This window comes from Nomascus leucogenys, chromosome 3 (genome assembly GCF_006542625.1).
Source record: "Nomascus leucogenys isolate Asia chromosome 3, Asia_NLE_v1, whole genome shotgun sequence".
Lineage (NCBI taxonomy): Eukaryota > Metazoa > Chordata > Mammalia > Primates > Hylobatidae > Nomascus > Nomascus leucogenys.
In genome coordinates, this window is record NC_044383.1 from 152,130,419 (window position 1) to 152,151,743 (window position 21,325).

At 45.0% G+C, this 21,325-nt stretch overlaps 1 protein-coding gene across 5 annotated transcripts in view; it reads right to left on the reverse strand.

Moving 5' to 3' along the window:
• Nucleotides 1-21,325, reverse strand: part of RPS6KA2 (ribosomal protein S6 kinase A2) — a 445,645-nt gene that overhangs the window by 24,154 nt on the left and 400,166 nt on the right. For all 5 annotated transcript variants that reach the window (XM_030809959.1, XM_030809960.1, XM_030809958.1 and 2 more), the window contains 3 exons: nt 20,752-20,854; nt 12,414-12,544; nt 10,856-10,981 (listed from right to left, as the gene is read on the reverse strand). In XM_030809959.1, the coding sequence (XP_030665819.1) occupies nt 10,856-10,981; nt 12,414-12,544; nt 20,752-20,854 (360 nt within the window). The remainder of the gene's footprint in view (nt 1-10,855; nt 10,982-12,413; nt 12,545-20,751; nt 20,855-21,325) is intronic.

The following is a 21,325-nucleotide window of genomic DNA, read 5'->3' on the forward strand; positions in this document are numbered from 1 at the left end:
GAGACACCGTCTCCCGGGACACTGAACAACCTGACCAGATGGCTTTGAGGCAGTAACTATGCGGGCGGTGGCGTGAGCTCACAGGCTCGCAGAACACTCACGCTCGGCAGGGCATTTCCCTTGACTTGCCGAAAGGATCAGTATCGTATTTGAAACAAAGGTAAGAGAGCATGTAATCATTTGTAAAATTTAACAGATACCTTCTCCTGTAAAATTAATTTAAACTAATGACAGGGAGAGAGAACTCCTGTTTTATCCTGGTAGAAAAAGTTAAAATTTCCAAGCTCATCAGTTCTCCCTCTAAAAATAAGCTCTATTCATGCCAAGCATCTGTCTTAATTCCGTTTCTTTTTTGGTTGACAAATTACACACACAGTGCGAAGATGGGCACAGAAACACCACGTTCTTTTCAACGGTCTCATGTGAGTATAGACTGGAGCCTCCTCAGGAAGGCTGGCCCGCGCTCCAGGCCTGCGTGGTCATGCCACATCACTACAGTTAACAGCCGGGTGACACATATTCTTGCACAGTTCTAAGGGTCTCACTTTATTTCTTATCAGATTCTGTTGCTAAAGCAAACTAAGGTACTTTTAATAACATAACAAATATTTGCTACCAAAAAGGGAGAGTAGCTGCATCTTAACTCAGGTGCTTCTTTCTGCTGTCATTCCTGCTGGCCGAAGGCGACAGTCCCAGCCCCACTGAGCTTGCGCGGTCTTCTCTCCTCCTGCACGAGCTTTCAGACAATCGAAGGGAAATTGACAAGCGGAACTGTCAGTGAACAGGCACGGATACTGGTACCATGTGTTTGAAGATACAATAGGCCAAGAGAAAGAGCCAAACCAACTGTAAAGCTCATTTAATTTCAGATTCCGGAGTTGCACTCCACTTTTTGGTATCGTTTCTGGTTCTGTCATTGACACAATTCCTAAATGGCTAAGCTGTGAGCTCCCTGGAGCAGGTTTGTGTTCTCACCTTGCCCTGCGTCTGTTGCAGTAAAAGTGTCCAATTAAAAAAAAAAATTCTCAATGAATGAAAAAAGTAACCAGCTTCCTGCACAAGCGGATTGCTGCAGAATGAAATGGATTCCAAAGGCACGAAGTGCTCTGTTGAACAATTATATTATAAACCCCGATTTTAAAAATTCGAGTTTGAAGTAAAGCTCCTGACTCATATTTTTTTCTTGTCTTTATTTTTAATTAATTAATTAATTAATTATTTGAGATGGAGTCTCGCTCTGTCACCCAGGCTGGAGTGCAGTGGCACAATCTTGGCTCACTGCAACTTCTGCCTCCCAGGTTCAGATGATTCTCCTGCCTCAGCCTCCTGAGTAGGTGGGATTACAGGCACGCGCCACCACGCCTGGCTAATTTTTGTATTTTAGTAGAGACGGGGCTTCATCATGTTGGCCAGGCTGGTCTCGAACTCCTGACCTCAGGTGATCCAACCGCCTTGGCCTTTCAATGTGCTGGGATTACAGGCGTGAGCCACCGTGCCCGGCCATATATTTTTCTTTTAATCAACACTTAGCCTTTCACTACCAAATATTTATGCTAAATGAAGATAAGGAGCCTCTTTGTTGTCTGCTAAAATTGAGTGAGCTCCTGCCATGTGCCTGACTTTCTTGAGGTGCTGAAACTACAGCAAAAGCAAAGCCTTTGTTGCCCTGGAGTGGATGCCCTCACAGGGCCGTGCACACAGACAGTGAACAACCCATGCAGGGGGAACGTGCCATAGGGAAGATGATGTGGGTGAGGGGGGCTGCTGGCTGCAAAAGATGGAGGCGGGGAACTAAAATCAGGGCATCCTGTGGGCTTTGGGTGTATATTTGTGTTCTCTGGTTGGTCCTGACTTGGAAGCAGGGACAGAACTTAGGAAGCTGTCAGTCGTTCATCAAGTCCTGGCCATGTGGGGCTGACTGTCACAGAAGTTATAGTTCAGCTTCCTGGGCTGTCACTAGAGATAGCAATCTGGCTTCCTGCAAGCCTGACACAGCTGCTGGCCTCCCGAGCTATGTATTGTAGATAAAGGGGCTGGCTGCAGGTGCGGGTCAGACTTCTGTTGGGCACCCGGCCTGGCCACCATCTGCTGTGTATCCACTCTCAGCCCCCAGAGCCTGCGGAAGGAACCAGCCTTGCGGACACTGGACTTAGGCCAGTGAGACAGATTTTGGAATTCTGACCCCCGAGCTGGAAGACAATAAGCTCAGGTTGTTTTAAGTCACTAGATGCTGGGTAATGTGTTACATTCCTAAACAATAGGAAACTAGCCCGTGTTGAAAGACCGGGGAGAGGTTTGCAGTGGGAGAGTTGGGAACCAAGTTTTGGCTGGTGGGTGGGAGCCTGAGAGACAGGCTTGGGGACACGGTAGTGGGCAGGAGGCATATGCTACATCTTATTGCTGACCGTCCTCCGCCGCATGCCTGCTGGGAGGGGCTGAGCATATGAGAAACAAAACCATGAGCCAATCACATTAAGCCTTTCTCGTTTGGAAAAAAAAAAGTGCAGCTCACTGCCAGCGCTCATTTAATTTTACATAAACACGTTCACTGAGGCTGAAGCAAATATGATTTTCACTGTGAAAATAAAATTTAAAACCTGTTACTGGAGTTATTTCTAAACAGAACTAATATCAGAATCATCCGAATCATCAGAATTGTCTATTTTGGAAAAATTGGATTCATCAAATGCATCTTTGGCCAACAGCTGTTTGAGAACGAAGTTAACATCCCATGTAGGAATGCTACGTTTTCTAGGATTTGACATTATCAGCAATCGATTATATTTTATAAATGGAAATGCCACTACTAAAAGCAGAATGCTATCGATAGAATGATGTCCTTTGTTTCCAAAGTTGGTATACTAGAGCGGTGCAAAAATAATAATAAAAGCGAGATATTTCACGGCAAAGTTATCTCCGGGCAAACGCTGCAGCCGCAAGTGCCGCCGGTGAGTATTCTTGGGGAAAACGGGCAAAGGGTTAAATCCTCCAGAAAGGCAGCTTCCCAATGTGTGTTTCGAGGAGATACAAATGCCCAACCAATTCCACTGAGGAGCTTCTTTGATTAGAGAATGCCTGTGCAGAGACACAGGCTGGACAGAGCATCTGTTCTGGCAGGTGATACAGTCATTTTCCCATCTTCTTTGAGTCTCTCTCTTCTGGTGGAAGAAAAACTTACGCCACCATTTTCCTCAGTCATGCAATCTGTTACCAAAGCTGTCCAGTCTCCTTCCTTGTCCATCTAAATGTTGCTTTCTTTCTTTTCTATTTTCTATTTTATTTAACTGCTCCTAGTCTCGGCCTCCGTGCCTGTGAGCGCTCCTTTCTCTGTGTTTCTGCTGTGGCTGTGAAGGCACCTACAGCCTCTGTCTGTCTCTGCACCACTGCTGCTCTTGAGATGGTTAATGTTGCTCCTCCACATAGCTTAACTCTCAACTGCTGTTTCTTTTTGCTTCAAATTTTCACATGATTTCTATAAAAAATGCATTTTGATCCCTAAAGACAGGACTGGCCTTGACCTCTCTCTTTCCAGGTTTGGCCGCAGTGGTTTGACTCAGCTGCACAGCCACCTCTGTTCCCCAGGACGGGTGCAGCTAACGCCCCACGTGATACTGGGAAGCCCCATGGTGAAGCCATCCACTGCTTTCTCAATGGCTTAGAATTCTTTGCAGGACCTGGCACTGGATCCTCTGGAGTGAACTTGAACGCAAGCTCCCCTGAGTCCTCTCCTTCTCCAGCCCCGTGCGGCTCACTGCAGCGCCAAGCGTTAGGCCATGGGCTCTTTCAAGATGTAGCTTCTGCAACAAGCCCAGGCGCTGCCCTGAGGACGAGCAGGCCGTGATCCACAGGAGCTGGGGCTAGTGCTGCCAGTGACCTCGGAGCACAGACTGAAAACAAAGGTCTACATGAATGCAGACCATCCTGAATGCTGTGGGGTAGGAAGCTGGAGCAGCTGCCGGGGGCCGGGGCCCTGGCTAGGGGCCTCACAGCTGAGTGCTGGAGGAACCAGGTGCGCTGTGCCCTCGGAAGTGAAGCTAGAGGAAGCGGCCCGGCTGCCACTGAGCATTTACACAGCTGAACTGTGGCCCACTTGGTGGGGCAGGACCTTTCACTGGGGTACACCCAGACTCATAAGACCAGGAGACTCAGGCGCGATTTTACCTGGAGCTCCACTTATACCTGGCACACCTTCCCCTTACAGCCTAGGGACCTTGGCTGTTTATCAAACAATGGATTTTTCTTGCAGGTCCCGTGACTTGAACTTTCCAGCTATTCTGAAGCCCAGCCTTACTGCCCAGCCCCATCTGCTCTGAATGCTGCCTCATTCTTTCATGGTTTGGGTACTCTGAGATGCATAGAGCATCTGGCTAAAATGGAACACTGGGGCTCCCCGCCTTATGACGAGTGGGTCTGCTGGACAGGGGTCGAGAGTGTGCACTCGGGGTCTGACTGCTTGGACGGGAACCTGCTCTCCCACTGGACCGGCTGCGACTTCTCGCATATGTGTTGAACCATTCTGAGTTTCTGTTCCCTCCTGGGGATAGTGAAAATAATTACACCGTGGGGTGCTGTGAGGATTAAATGACTTCACACACAGAGAGCACTTATAGCAGTGCTTGGCATGCGCTGAGCATGAAGTATTTACTCTTGTCATCCTCGTAACTCTTGTCACCATATTCTATCTAATGCCTGCAACTCCTGGTCTCAGGAACTTCAGTTCTTGGGCAGTTTCCTCTTCCTATGTGTACTGACGTTGGTGTTTTGCAAAAGAGGGTCAAGGTGGCAAAACTGGCACTTGAATGATGTAATGTAGTTTTATGCCTATTATGACATCTATAATAAATAAAAACTTGAGTCATTAGTAGAGATGGCCAAGAACTGTCTCAAGGTATGCGTATTAAGCTTATGAGAAGGGGAGATACTAGTGACACAAGCTAACATTTCTGTAGTTAATTAGCTATGATATGTGTAGACGGTTGACCCTTGAACAACACTGGGGTTAGAGGTACCGACCCCTTAAGAAATTGAAAATCCACATATAACTTTTGACTTCCCCAAAACCTAACTAATGTCCTACTGTTGACTTAAAGCTTTACCAGTAACATAAACCGTCCATTAACACATATTTTGTATTTGTATAATGATACACTGTATTAAGAATAATTATACACTTATATGCTGTATTAAGAATACAGCATATAATTCTGTAATAATACGACCTACAGGAAAGAAAATGTTAGTAAGCAAATCATAAGGAAGAGAAAATGCATTTAGTGTATGGGACTGTATTTATGGATATAGTGAGTTTATGCCATCTGTTCACAAGATGGATTGTCTGTCTGAAAAGGGGGGCACTCACAGCTGCAGACCTCAACCTGGGGTACGTATCATGCAATTCAACTTTTTTTTTTTTTGGTCATGTCATGACTTTTCTCTGCCTCTTGGGAGCACTCACAGCGTCCCTAGTGGCACGGCACTTCTTAGTGGTTCTATGGTGTTATTCAAGGTTTATGGTACTGCACTAGACAGGGTGAAAAATATGTGAGAACCGTGAGATACCATTTTTTACTGCTATTCCCAATTCCCTGGAGAGAAAGACTCCTCACACGGAGACGATGAGTGTCACAGGACGTTTACAGCGGATCCTTCCAACACCTGAGCTCACTATAGCAGCAATGGAAGGCCGCTGTGAAATTCTTACAGTAGTGCCATATTCACCACAGTTAATTTGATGCAGCTATGATTTAACGCTGAATATATGTTTGTTGACATTTCTCTCAACTGCAAATGGCACCACGTATGGTCTATGCTTGAGCACACAAATTTTGATAAATTTTAAGTTTTTATAATAAATCTGTGTATATTTTATAGTAGAAAATGATAAAATAGACTAGCATCCATGTATATTTTATGCATCCTGACATACCATTTTCTTAATTTTTAAAATATTTCTAGGCTATGTGGTTTGTCTGTGAGTTTCTTCAAATCGTAACAAATCTCTAAAAAATTTTCCAGTATATTTACTGAAAAAATCTGCATACATGGATCCTCACCATTCAACCCCGTGTTGTTCAAGGGCCAACTGTATATAGTTACATATTCCTACATATTCCCCCACCAATATAATGCCAGGAATCCTTCCATTTATACAAATCAGCAGTATCTAGAATATGTACCTAATTATATTAAGCAACAAAGACCTAAGAATAAAATAAAAACAACAAATAATTCCCTCTCTCAATTCTTATAAAGTGAATACAGCATCTTTGATGGAATAGGAATATTATTTTTCCTTTCAAATACACCTCTCCCTTTCCTTTTAATCCTCCTGGATCACGATTACCTCCAACACTTAATAGTTACTTCTATTTTAATCTTATTTTAAATGAAGGGTGCCCTAATGCGTGGACAGCAATGCAGCCATCCGTCATGCTATTTTGAAGCCCTATACAACTTCATCGCCCACCACTAGTCTCCCTGGATTGGTTATAAAAACAAAGGCAGACTTTAGTTTTACATTAGATTACTTAGCTGTTTTGTCCCAATACAATGGCTTGTAGTTATTAGAAAGTAGGGCACATCTGTTCATCTACAATGTGTCTGATAAAAGGAAGAGGAAGCGCTGAGGGAACATAATAGCTTTTCTCATTCAACCATCAGAGCACTGGCTGGGGGCACTGGCTGGGGGCAGAATGCGCTGCATCAAGTCCAGCCTGAAACAGTGCCGCGTGAGTGAGAAGGAAGAGGGTCAGTGTCTTCCCACCCGAGGCCGGACTGCCCCAGTGAAGGATCTTGGACATTCTAGTGTTGTTTGCCAAAGTCAAGAGGGAGGGACAAGCCTGGGAATCCAGGTTGTCATTCAGCCCATGTTAATTGAGCCCCTGCTCTAAGCTGGGCACTGTGTTGGAGATTGTGATAGCTAGAATTGGTCCTAAAATTAGGACTAAAATTAAGACCAATTCTAGCTATCACTTCCCACAACCTTTAGCACAGTACCCAGCATATAGCAGGGACTCAAGTTAAAAATGCAGCTGAAAATAAATGCAAATCGAACAATCTTGTTGTTTGATTTACTCAGGTAAACTGGTTTAAGTAGAACCTTAAATGTAGTTTATATTCAGGGTAACTATGGTGGCAAAATTAGAAACCTGCAAAAATGCAGAAATAACTTAAAGCAAAATATAATGATATTCTAAGAATGTGAGAACTACTATGATTCCATATTCACTATGAACCTCCATACCCGACCTTCATAGAGGTGAAGAGCTGGCCCCACTCTCGTCTTAGAAGGACCTGCACTTTAAGTCACGGCCCAGTCACAGTGGGGTGGGGGTGGGGGGCCGCCCTGCACCACGTGGGGAACACTGAGCTGTTGGTCGATCATCATCCTGTTGCTAAAGGACTCACCAGAAACTCAATGAAGAAGAAAAACTCCATCCTCATCTCCAAAATATCAGCCTCCTGGCCTTTATCTACATGAGACCTGCCCTCACCCACAAGGATGCTGAGGCTAGGCTTCTCAACCTTTCGTTGGGGCAGCAGGTTGTGGGGGCTGTCCTGTGCACTGCAGGATGCTAACCAGCTTCCCTGACCTGTATTCACCAATGCCAGGAGGCCCTGCCCCAGCTGGAAAAAAACAGAAAGTCTCCAGACATTGCCAGTGTCCCCTGGGGGCCACAGTTACCCCAAATGAATATGACTGCCCTGGGCAGAATCCATCGATTCTGGTCACTCTCCTCATTGTTTAGTAAAGATTGCTGCATTTCTCTTTCTGTCATTACTCGGTGGGGACATTTCTGGGTCATCCATGCCATTGAATGGGGGGATGCCCTGTCTGGCTCTGATGGGACTGCTTCTGACGCAGACCCCGTTTTTATCCATGAGCCAGGGGTAGGTGGGCTTGTATACGGCTCAAGCGGCAACCGGGAGTGGTAAAGCTGGATTCTAGTGACAATCTCGGCTGGACACCTGCTGAGCTGAGATCCAACTCACACATCAGACAATTAGCTGCCACACGCTTAGTTCTAGGTCATGTTAGAAGTCACCAACCTTTGCTGTTTCTTAGTCCATCAATAGGTGGGGATGCTGCTTCTTATGAACAAGTCAGCAGATACAGACAAAGGCCAAAAGTTTTTCAACTACATTCCACCTGGAAATGCTGAAAACAAAACCGCACAGTGCTCTGCACTGGGTCAAAGCAGTTTTGGTGACAAGTGGACCCATTCTAAATAACAAGCTCTTGCACAGAAATGCCAATTCGTCCATCTTGGAAGGAAATCCAAACAACCGTGTCTACCTGCAGATAAATGAACTTACTGTCACCGCTCCCTTGACCGGCTGAAACGCGCTTCTGAAATGGCTCTCGTCATAGGAGCCTTCTGGACCACGAGCCACATCTCTCTGAAAAGTCCCGGGCCGTTCATGGGGCTGCACCTTCCCGTGCTTGGTTAATTTATGCACCTTCCAGACAACACATTATTCCCCACTGTAGTCTCGGAAGGAACAAGGGAAATTCCTGCCATGTCTGCTGGCCACATTTGTCCAGGGAACTTCAAGGTTTGTGAAAGAGAAACAGGAAGACCAGGCTCTTTCTTCTACCATCGGCCAGAGCCACAGTGCCTGGCTTCTCTCCCCGAGAGCTGTTGCTGAAATTCCACAGAGTTTGACCTCAACAAGATCTTTGAGGACTGAGGGACTGAGTTTAAGCTGTCTAACAAAGCTGAATCAGACAGTGTCTATATAAGAGCTGGATATGGGAATATCAGGAGAAAACACACCATCGCCTCGTCACTGGGGGATTTACTTGCAGAGGCACAAAATGGGGGCTGATCCGCCTCACAGTAGCAGGCTGTTTCTAGAAGGGTGCCGTGGCTGCTGGGCTGACCAAACCATAGGCTTGTTTCTTTGAGCTCACTGGGAAGCAGGGATTGTTTCTGGGATTGCTGTCTGTCACCTGACAAACAATCTAAAGAAATCCTGTGAGCAATGACTCAGGCAGAAAAAAATTCCAAGGAGCATATGTAGGCTTACGAAGCATATGTGAAATACGTTTCAAAGAACGAGTGAAATTCTCTTGTCTAAGGCAGAATACAGGTCTACTCTTTACCACTGGAACATCTGGACGCAGGAACAGCACCTGGGTATGCAAATGGTAGGCGCCCATCTAAGTTCTCCTTTACAACACTCTCCCAATGAGATGGAGGAGCAGGACAAACCAGTCTCAACAATCCAAATCCTAGAAACGCATGAAGCCTACGCGCCCCAGGCTGCAGAGGCAACCACTTCATAACAAAACTTGGTTTATTCCTGCTCTTCACACCACGGGTGGACATTCTACCATGACAGTAACCCTCGCTGCAGTCTCCACCCAATTACAGTTCCAGGAACTGTAGATCATGATCTATTTCCTTCCTTTCACCCTTCCTGGATGTGTTCAAGACTCTGGGCAGACTAAACACAGAGATGGTATCAGAGCAAATCGCAAACTGATTATTGCTCCATATTTAAACTTTCTTTTTTGTTTGAGAAATTCAAGATAAATTTGTCAATAATCCATAAATTCTTGACCCAAACAAAATCAAGGGACCTGAGATTTTTTTTTCGGCTTGCGTCTTCTGTGACAGCAAAGTGTTTTCCCAGTGCATGAAACATGGTAGACATTCCCAGTGAATATGCTTGAGGATCCCAGGCCATGCTTGAGGATGACCCTTTTGAAATACCTGTTTTCACAAAATGTCAGTGGAGCTCTGGGCAAATGAGGATGGAACTGGGTCATCTCAACATTGTCATTGTTTTGAACAATCTCTTCAGAGTGTAGGAGAATCACAGTTGATGAAAATTACTCTTTTTACATTACTTGCTGGCTGGGCAGATGTTCTTTGAAGGGCAAGTGTAGCACCATGTGTTGCAGACGTGTCTGGGAATAAGCCAGGAGGGTCCTGGTCATGATGGCAGCACAGGCTGGGACCTCGCTCTGTGACAGCCTGGGGTTCAGCTCCACTGGAAAGGGGCAGACTTTCAAGTGTCTCTTGCTGTCTTTTGGAGAGGATGTACAATGTATCTTTTTTTAACATAAATTTCATTCTGATTTTAGCAGGAAGCTTTACCTTTAATCCACATTTTACTAACCAAAAATCTCTAGAAACTGGTATTCTGGATTCCCAGATCAAATATTTAAGCAGCAACAATTACAGAAGCTAAAGTTACTATGTAGAGATTGCCAAACTGGGTTATAAAGAATTGTTTCTCTATACTGTTCTTGACGGTTGGGAGTAAAACCATTAGCTCTCTGCCGAAGTTTGTTGTAAGTAATACAAGCTTATTTATTTCTTTGAGTATTTTCTTCCTCTCTCCCTCTTTTCTTTCCTTCCTTTCCTTGCCAAATTCTATACCTGTCCCTCAACTCTATTTTCTCAAAATACTGGGGCCCCAAAACGTTTACTCTTGGTGTATGTCATACACAAAGCTACGAAAGGTGCTCAGTCCCTGCGTGGTGGATATGACTGAAAATATTCATGATTTGCAAAACTACCTTTTAATGGGTGACCTCGTATCAAAGCAAACTGAACTCCATCGTATCAGAGCTTGGAAAATGGCAAATGGAGAGAATGTTCACTCAGGCTCAGGTGTCCCTGCTGGAGTCACTGCACAGCTGAGCACGCGAGCACATATGCTGTGCTCCTATATGCTCCGTGCTCCCACGTGCTGTACGTGCTCCCACGTGCTGCACTCGCACAGGGCCCTGCTGTGCTCCTATGCTCCGTGCTCCCACATACCATACGTGCTCCCACATACCATACGTGCTCCCACGCGCTGCACTCACACAGGGCCCTGCTCACTCGCGGGCCTGCCTTACCTTCACGGCGTACTCGGTGTCCGTGGCTTTATGCACACATCGCTTGCACACTGAGTAGGAGCCCACCCCGATGTCCTCCTTGATCTCGTAGCCATCAGTGAAGTGGATGTTGTTCCCGTGTAACTGCTACAGAGGGACCAAGAGAAGAAGAGTTGTCGGAACCTTCATGCCAGGGGACGGTTCAGCTACACGCACACAGAATGTGGGGTGAAGAGAGGCGCCTGCGGTGAACCGAGTGTGTGGAGGCCTGAGAGCTCATGGGTCCCGCTGCCCAAGGCTGCAGAGCTACTTAGTAATGTTCTTGACCTAAATCCCAACTTCTCCGATCCCTTGGGCTATGCCTCTTTGAGACACCAGGCCATTCTGTGTCCACTGGCTGGTATGTTTCTCGCAAAGATCTGAGAGCAGGAGAATGTGAAAGTGAAAAGGAAGTGCTGGCAGCTACTGGGTGTGTGGCTCCAATGCCTGTGTGCAGAGCAAGACTCTGGATGGAAACATCTCATCAGAAATCTGACTCCATGGTGTCCAAGTCACAACCTGCTCTGACCTGCATCCAGCAGCCCCACCCACCCGCTCTTAACTAAGAAAGCCACCATGGCAGCCTGCACTGTCATGACAACGTCCACTTTACACACCTGTATTTCTCCAAAGGCCACAGGGAAGGAAATAGGATGGAAATCCAATGCCATCCAACTTACCCGGATTTAATTCTTAAATAAGTTTAATCATAATTAGAATTAAGTTTAATTAAGTTTAATCCCTTAGAATTCTCTGTATTCTGGTTACATTTATTAGGTGGGAAACTCATTATAAAAATATCACCTTCCAAAGACTTCCCAAATATTCCATTTCATCATGCGAAAATGATGCCCACAAATTAAACTGCTACCCTAGGGTCCTGGCTGGGCTCCACACAGTGAAGATGCTCCAGTCTCTGGCCATAGACACCATGGTGACATTCTTCCCAGGGCTTTACCTTCCCTCTTTAAGACGAATGCCAAGTAGGGTAGGAGCAAGGGCTCAGAACACCATGGGAGACCACCACGGAGACCACTACAGGGAACCACCATGGGAACCACCACGGGTAACACCATGGGAACCACCATGGGGAACACCACAGGGACCACCATGGGAACCACCAGGGAGATCACCATGGGAACCACCACGGGAACCACCACAGGGACCACCACGGGAACCACCACGGGGAACACCATGGGAACCACCACAGGGACCACCATAGGAGGCCACTATGGGGAGTATCCATGAGGACCGTCACAGGGACCACCATAGGGGCCCACCATGTGAGACCATCACAGGAACCACCATGAAGGAGCACCACATGAGATCATCATGGGGACCACCATGGGGGACCACCACGAGGGACCACCATGGCAGACACTCAGAACAATGGGAAGTGCGAGGGAAGAAGAACTGGTGATTAAAGTCCACCCATCCTAAGCACCCAACCCCCGGGTGACTGAGGCCACACGGAACACCAGAGTCACCCATCATCCAAGTGCCCTCTTACCCCCAACCCACTGCAGGCAAACACAGTTACCTGCACGATTGGGTGAACTGGGACTTTGTGCAGATCTTGCTGTGAGGGCTCCTGGATCAGGCTTGAGGCCACAAAGCTGAATCCTCTAAACAGGTGATGAGCATTCGCACTCGGGGGGACGCCAGGAGAGTCTGCAGGTGACAGGGGCAGAGTTCAGATGCCACGAAAGCTGGGTGACCCTGGGGTGAAGTGATAGTGTGTGTGTGCATGTGGTATGTGTGTACAAGTCCATGTGTGTGCGTGTGTGTGTGTGTGTGTGTGCGCACGTGGTGTATGCCTATGGTGGAGGAAAAGGTAAAACAGACATATAGAAATGCTGAACCAGATGAAACTACATTCTTTTGGGTCATGCTAATGGTTTCATTTTTAAATGGCAAAAATACCCAGAACGAAAACTTTAGGATTATCATTGATGGCATCTGTTAGTTTGCTAACTTCTGAATTTACTCTATATTCTTGACCACACTCCTCCACCCCTACCCACTCCAGACTCAGTTAAGAAGGCACCAGTGACCTCAGGATGGAATTGTCAGTGAACATGAATCCTGTATCCTTAGCTTCTGGTCTCTAGGTTTGACAGGTCCCACCCCTGTGCCCACAGCTGCATAACTGCATGTGTGCTATGCACGTGCTCTGCTCTTCAAGGACATTTGGGCAACATTTCTCCTGTCCACAGCAAGGCATAGTACAAAAGGAGTAATTCCCTTCCATTAAGATTTTTCTGATCTCCGTAAGATCTGTGTTCAAAAGCATGACTGCTGTGAGATTGATCCCATTTCAAGTTTATCATTAAGAAAAACAAAAGGATAAATGCCTCGTGGGGAAAAAAAAATCTGCATCATACATAACAGATGAGAGGTTAAACTCTCTATTGCCCAAAAGCTCTCAGAGATCAATGAGAAAAGAGCAAAATACTCAAAGGAAGGAATTCTGATAGCTACCATAGGCATGAAAAGATGCCCAATCTCTCTAAGGAGTAAACATACACATATTTAAAGAGGATAACACTTTTGCCTAATGAATTAACAAAAATGAAAGAAATCAATCACATCTGGGTTTGGCTAGGGGGTGGACACTTACAATTGTAGGAGGGAGCATAACTGGCATAATCTTTTGGAAAGTCAACTGGCAACTTTTAAAGCCAACTTTAAAATTTCAAAATTAAAAATTTTGAAGGTAATTCTACAGAATTACTTTCAAAAGTGCACAGTAATAATGACAAATTGTAGATGACACAAACAAATGGAAAAACATCACATGCTCATGAATCAGAAGAATTAATATCATTAAAATGAACATATCACCCAAAGCAATCTACAGATTCAATGCAATCTCTATCAAAAAACCAACGTCATTTTTCACAGAATTAGAAAAAACAATCCTAAAGTTAACATGGAACCAATAAAGAGCCTGAATAGCCAAAGCAATTTTAAGCAAAAGGAACAAAGCTAGAACTAGAAGCATCACGTTACCTGACCTCAATTATATCACAAGGAGATAGTAACTAAAATAGCATGGTACTGGTATAAAGATAGACACACAGATCAATGGAACAGAATAGAAAACCTAGAAATAAAGCCACATACAAAGTTGACAAAAACTTTGTGGGGAAAAGACACTCTTTTCAATAAATGATACTGGGAAAATTAGTTTGTCATAAGCAAAAGAATGAAACTGGACCCCTGTGTTTCACCATATACAAACTAAGAGATTAAAGACTTAAATATTAAAGATATCAACTAAGAGATTAAAGACTTAAGTGATGAAAGACCTGAAACAATGAAAATACTAGAATAAATCCTAGAGAAAACTCTTTAGGACATGGGTCTAGCCAAAGACTTCAAAAGTCTTTTAAGGGCTAGGCGCAGTGGCTCACACCTGTAATCCCAGCACTTTGGGAGGCTGCGGCAGGTGGATCACGAGGTCAGGAGTTCGAGACCAGTCTGGCCAACATAGTGAAACCCCGTCTCTACTAAAAATACAAAAAAAATTAGCCAGGTGTGGTGGTGTATGCCTGTAATCCCAGCTACTTGGGAGGCTGAGGCAGGAGAATTGCATGAACCCGGGAGGCGGAGGTTGCAGTGAGCTGAGATGGCGCCACTGCACTCCAGCCTGGGTGACAGAATGAGACTCCATCACAAAAAAAAAAAAAAAGGCTTTAAGACCAGCATAAGAAATCATCAACAGAATGAACAGACAATCTGCAGAATGGGAGAAAATATTTGCAAACTATGCAACTGACAGGGGAGTAATATCTAGAATTTACAAGGAACTCAAACAACTCAACAACAATAACAAAACAACCCCATTAAAAATTGACCAGAGGACACAAATAGACATTTTTCAAAAGAAGACATACAAATGGCCAAACAACATATAAAAAATGCTCAAGATCACTAATCAGATAAATACAAATGAAAACCACAATGAGATATCACCTTACATCAGTCAGAATGGGTATTACTAAAAAGTCAAAAAAATAACAGATGTTGGTGAGGATGTGGAGAAAGGTGGTGGGACTGTAAATTAGTACAACCTCCATGAAAAACAGTATGGAAATTTCTCAAAGAACTAAATGGAACTACATTCGATGCAGCAATCCCACCGCTGGGCATTGCCCAGAGGAAAAGAAATCATTGTCTCAAAAAGATACCTGCACTTGGAAGCTTACTGCAGCACTATTCACAGTCGCAAAGTCATGGAATCAACCTAAGTGTCCATCAACAGGTGACTGGGTAAACAAAATGTGGTACATATACACAATGGAATACTATTTAGCCATAAAAAAGAATGAAATCATGTCTTTTGCAGCAACATGGATGGAAAAGAAGGCCATTATTTTAAGTGAGACAACTCACACATGGAAAGTCAAACATCACATGTTCTCACTCATAAGTGGGTGCTAAATAATGTCTGCATGTGGACATCAAGTGTGTTGGGATAGAGAATGGAGACGTGGAAGGGTGGGAGAAGGTGAGGGATGAGAAATTACTTAATGGGTAAAATGAACACTCCTCAGGTGATGGTTACACTAAAAGCCCAGCCCTCACCACTATGCACTCTACCCATGAACAAAACTACATCCGTACCTCTGACATTTACAGAAATAAAATATAAAACAGGCTGGGCGCGGTGGATCACACGTGTAATCTCAGCACTTTGGGAGGCTGAGGTGGGCAGATCACGAGGTCAGGAGTTCACGACCAGCCTGACCAACATGGCGAAGCCCTGTCTCTATTAAAAATACAAAAATTAGCCAGGTGTGGTGGCGCGAGCCTGTAATCCGAGCTACTCAGGAGGCTGAGGCAGGAGAATCGCTTGAACCTGGGAGGTGGAGGTTGCAGTGAGCCAAGATCGTGCCACTGCACTCTAGCCTGGGTGACAGAGCGAGACTCTGTCTCAAAAAAACAAAACAAAATAAAAAAACAAGCAAACGAAAAAATCCCAAAGTACTTAGACATAAATGTAGAAAAAGTCTGTTTCAGTGAAAAGACTTTTCACTGAAAAGAAAAAGGAGACACTAACTACTCCTCACTAAGACAATCATGGTCATGGTGAACAGTGGCCCATCTGGACCAGGATGCTTTGTGATCATTGCTGTGTGAGTCCTGCCAGCGAGACCAGGGCCATCAGAAGGAGCCACAGTTGCATGGACTGACAGAGACGTGGCTTCCTAATCGTTTGTCAAATTCAAAAAAGCAAAAAGCTGTTGAACAATATGAAGAACCCAGACATTATTTAAAAAATTAAATATATTTTAATATATATAAAAATACGATAATAGATTAATATATTAAAATAGAATATATATTACACTAAAATAGAATACTATAATACATTATATAATATGTAAATTTATAATATATGGAAATATAATACGTAATTTTTCTTGAAAACACACATATGTACAAATTTAAACATTCTTATTTATATATCTTTTAAGACTCCATGTATGTACAGGTGTGTGTGTATTTGTATATTCTAGAATTCTCTACCCGCAGGCCTTTGTCTCTTAGCACTTCTTCCCCCACTCCTCTGATTAGGTGCTGTACTTTGAAAGGAAAAAAGTGCACCTAGTTCTCAGTTTTATCTCCACACAGTGCGGCAGGTGTGTGGGGGTGGGAGGCAGCTGCAGAGAACATGTTTTTTGTTTCTTAGCATCACATTTTGGGGACAACAGTTATGAGGGCAGCCGCTCTGAAGCCCAGGAGCCAGGCCCCAAGCCGCGTAGGCCTCTGGTGCCAGTGGGGGCCAGGCCGTGGGCAGATGGACAACGCAGCATCCCACTGGTGCTCTTCCCGGGGTAGGAAACTTCATGGACCCGGGCTCATCTTCAGTGTCCTGAACCAAGAGGCAGCCAGAGCCAGGTGTCGGCCCTCAAAGGGGCCAACAAAGGGGCCTTCACAGTCATCCCAGGTAGATGCCCACACGACCCCTGGACTAATGTGACCAGAGTTGGCTGTGTTTGGAAATAAACTTCCAAGGCGCCAGACTAGCGAAGCATTGTTAAAAAACCAAAGGTACACTGAGTGGTTTTTAGAAACGGAAATTCTGCAGTGCGACCCGGCAGAGAAGCTCGGGGCTTTCTGAGCGGCTCTGCTTCCCGGCACACGGAGCCGCTCGAGGAGGAGGCGCTCCTGCTACACGGGGTTTGCTCTCTGCACAAAGTCTGGCTTTGAGGTCTGCTTCCTCCCAAAGATCCCCTGAGCTACCACGGGCCGCAGATTCTCCCCCAGAAAAATGACACACACATGGCTACATCATGGTTTAAGAAATCTTCAAACCTGGAGGCACTTGAATGTCCTCCCTTAGGGATTTACTCAGAGCTTGTGCTGATTCTAGGGAATCCGCAGGAGCCACACGAGTGTGAAGTGCTGAGCAAGGATTGGGAGTCTAATTTACAGCCTGTGGAGGAGTGTGTGCGGGGGTGCGGCACAGGCCATGTTAGCTTGACAGACAGTTTCACTGGTGAATGGAAAATCTGTAATCCCAATAAGCAATGTCTTCTAACCAACCAAGAGGCATGGAAGACACAGCCACAACCTTCCGTGGCCAGAGAACCGATGCCTCTCCTCACACAGACCAAGGAGAGCCTGCGGAAAGGGTAAGAGTAACAGCAATTTACTGAAGGCCAAGTGGGCCTCCACCAAAAGTTAAGAGGCTGACATTTGGTCGGTGTGGCTAGCTAGTAAGGAAATGACGGGTGGCCTAAATAGAATTTAAAGTACTTTATAATCACCTGGGGGATGCTGATTTTCAGCACAGTATTTAAGAAGAGCGAAAATGTGAGTTAGATAAAAGGAGATGTAGAACTACAGTAATTACAAACAACCTCTCATGGTCCTGTGGGTATTTCCTGATTCGTGGAGTGTGCCTGATCGGTTTTAAATCTTAGATTGGCATCTCCGGCTAAGCAGCATACTCCAGTGGGCAGCCAATATGTGATCAGGGAATAGAAACCAGCTTGAGCACTGGCTGAAGTTTCAGAAGAGACTGAAAGCCTAACTACAAGAAATTCCCACTGCGCGTCCAGGATCCGCTGCTTCAGAGTCACATTTCTACAGCTGCTCCTTCACCCAGCCATGTACTCAGCTCACATGCTTAGAAAATCCTACTCTCCTATACAAATCAGAATGAGTTTAATGTGTCTTTAGCCCTTCAATTACTACCTACCTCAAAGGCAAACTGTGGTGTGATGAAGTGAAACTGATTGGAGAACTGGAAACACTAAGGAATAAAAAAGCCAATTCTGAATAGCACTGGAGTGCATTGTATCTAATTATGTTTTCCTTTGGCTATTATTAAAATACAATGGAATTCTCTAAATGCTCAAAAAAAGCTTCTGGTTCCACTGGCCAACTAGCTTGGGGTTTAAATTCTTCACGGATAAGATAAAAGGCATGTCCATGTGAATATTAGAATTGACTGTATTAACATTTTCTTACCAAGCAGCACAAACATAGACTTTCTTTCCACATTTTAAACACACAGCCCCACATGTTGGCACCTCACGAGGACGTGTGAGCATTCTGTTAGGGACCTTATGGTCCTTGTGGACTCAGGGACAACAATCTCGTGACCAGACCTAATTGCCTCCGAGCTCCTTTTACATTCAGGCCAACAATAGGTGGAGAAATATCATGACTTGCTTGGGTGACCTGTGGGCAGAGCCAGGATGGAATCCCCAAATCCTTCCCCATCTTTCCAAACTCAGAAACTGAAAAGTAATCCTGTTCTGTGAACTGGGTTAATTTTGTCAATGGGAAGGACTAACCCCAACACACAAATACTTTCTAAGGAAGCTGAGAATGGGGTGAGGTGAAAATCCCACAGTCACTTACTGGAGAGAGCAGACCTAGAAGTGTTCTCCAAGGCAGCCTCATTACATCATGAATCAGTGATGAACCAAAGCTATAATGATAGTTTTAATTGTACCTGGGGACTGCAGGACGACCCAAAAGAAGTAACTGAGCAGTTGGTGGCATGACTCCCTAGTTTACAGTGCACAGAATCAGCTTTCTTCCTGTTCTTGGTACCAATGTGGCCTGGGTCAGGAGCTGGCCTAGGCCCATCAAAAGTCCCACTAAAAGCCTCACAACCCTCCCTATCTGCACAAGCTCACACCCTCCTCAATGTGTTCATCTGGGTATGGGAAACAGGGATTTCACCAACAGCCTGAATCTGGAGGAACAAAGTGGATTCTCTAACTTCATCTACTTGACATTTTGTGGTTGACCATCTATTTGTTTCCTGATTATCTTTTAAAAAATAAGAAAATTTCAGATTCAAAAGCAGTGAGAAAAAATACAGTGAATCCCTGTAGATCCAAGATGCAGCCTGGCCAACCACCAGCTCCCTGGACTTGTCCCGCTTATGTCTACAGAAGGAGCTTGTGGATGGTTTTGTACATAACCAGCATACTGTTAGTGTTATGGACTGAATTATGTCCTTCCCAAATTCAAATGTTAAGGCCCTACCCCCAAGTGTAACTGTATTTGGAGACAGGGCCTTGATATGGTTTGGCTGTGTGTCCCCACCCAAATCTCAGGCTCTGTGTCCCTACCCAAATCTCATCTTGTAGCCCCCATAATTCCCACGTGTTGTGGGAGGGACCTGGTGGGAGATGACTGAATCATGGGGGCGGGTCTTTCCTGTGCTGTTCTCATGATGGTCAATGAGTCTCATGAGATCTGAGAGTTTTAAAAATGGGAGTTCCCCTGCACAAGCTCTCTCTTTGCCTGCTGCCATCCATGTAAGATGGGGCTTGCTCCTACTCGCCTTCCACCATGATTGTGAGGCTTCCTCAGCCATGTGGAACTGTAAATTCATTAAACTTCTTTCTTTTGTAAATTGCCCAGTCTCACGTATGTCTTTATCAGCAGCATGAAAACAGACTAATGCAGGCCTTTAAGAGAATAATTGAAGTTAAATGAGGATAAAAGTGTGGGGCCCTAATCCAAGAGGACTAGTGTCCTTATAAGAAGACAGAGAGACACCAGAGCTCAATCTTGCTGTCTTTGCACACAGAGAAGAAAGGCCACGTGGGGACACAGCAAGAACGCAGCCGTCTGCAAGTCAAGGCGAGAGCCCTCACCAGGAACCAACCCTGTCGGTACCTTGAACTTGGACTTCCAGCCTCCAGACTGTGAGAAAATAAATGACTGTTGTTTAAACCACCCAGTCTGTAGTATTTTGTTATGACAGCCCTATCTGACCAGGATAATTACCATATATAAAAAAGCAAACTTTAATTCATTAATATCCCAAAAAGATAACTTTTAAAGGGAGCTGACCAGTTCTGATGAAATTTGCTAGACCCCAAGAGTAATTTCAGACACACCAGGAGACCAAATTTATGCATCCAATTGCTATGCTGTTTAGTAGCCGATACAACTTTTCAAATGGGTTTCTGTTTTTTGCATGAATAATATCTATAGCTCACAAATCTACAGACATAACTGACCGCCTTCCCTCTCCGTAAATGCACTTTAATTGAAAGAGGGATTTTAACTGCCTCCAGTTTCTTTTCTTGCTGTTGCTGTGTGTCTCTCTGACACAGGAAGTAATTGGACCAGTGACTTGGAATAAGAGAATCCATAGGACACCTTCATCATTTCCAAGGTGGAGGTTATGTAGGGAACAACAGAGAATTGGGGCTATCACTTAAACCTTTATCACTGAGCAGAGAAAACAACAACAACAAAAAACCCAAACAGAATGGACAGTTATTTTCCATGAAAAGAATTCTTAAGCATGGGAATCTCTTGTTCCTAGATATCTGTCCCTAAGGGGTGAGGTGGGAGAAGCCACTGATAGAGGGAACCACTGTGGCACACACCTGTGGGCGTCCGTGCTGTGAACTCGGGGTCGAAGTGGAAGGTGTCCTCAGGCCTGCCCACTGCTGGTTTGAATGGTGGCTTGATCTCCTTCCGGTACAGCGTCTATTAATACAAGGAAAGCAAGACAGGGCGCTGAGGATGCACAGACATTGCCACAGAACACTGTGGACAGAGAAGGACGTTCTTATCACAGACTGCATCAGCCTTGTGGATTACAAGGGATTTCTAAATACTCTGAAATATAGATGACATAAAACATATTAATATATGTAGTATTATAGATAATATGGCATATATAATAAATATGTATTATAGAAAGATATAGAAAAGGCATAGCTTGAGGTATGAGGGTTTGGGGACATGCTAAGTGTTCTTCATTTTAGGGCAATATTTTTCTAGCTTCTTCTTGGTAGTAGAATCTTCTTTTCCAAGTAAAATCATACAGGACAGCCACCACTTGCCCCCACTGGGGACGGCAGTGAACAGGCCATGTGGCTCTCTCCTCCCTGCCCTGGGACTTTGGGGCCAGCATCATGGAACTTCAGCTCTGCGGGACACTGCAAAAACTGCCAA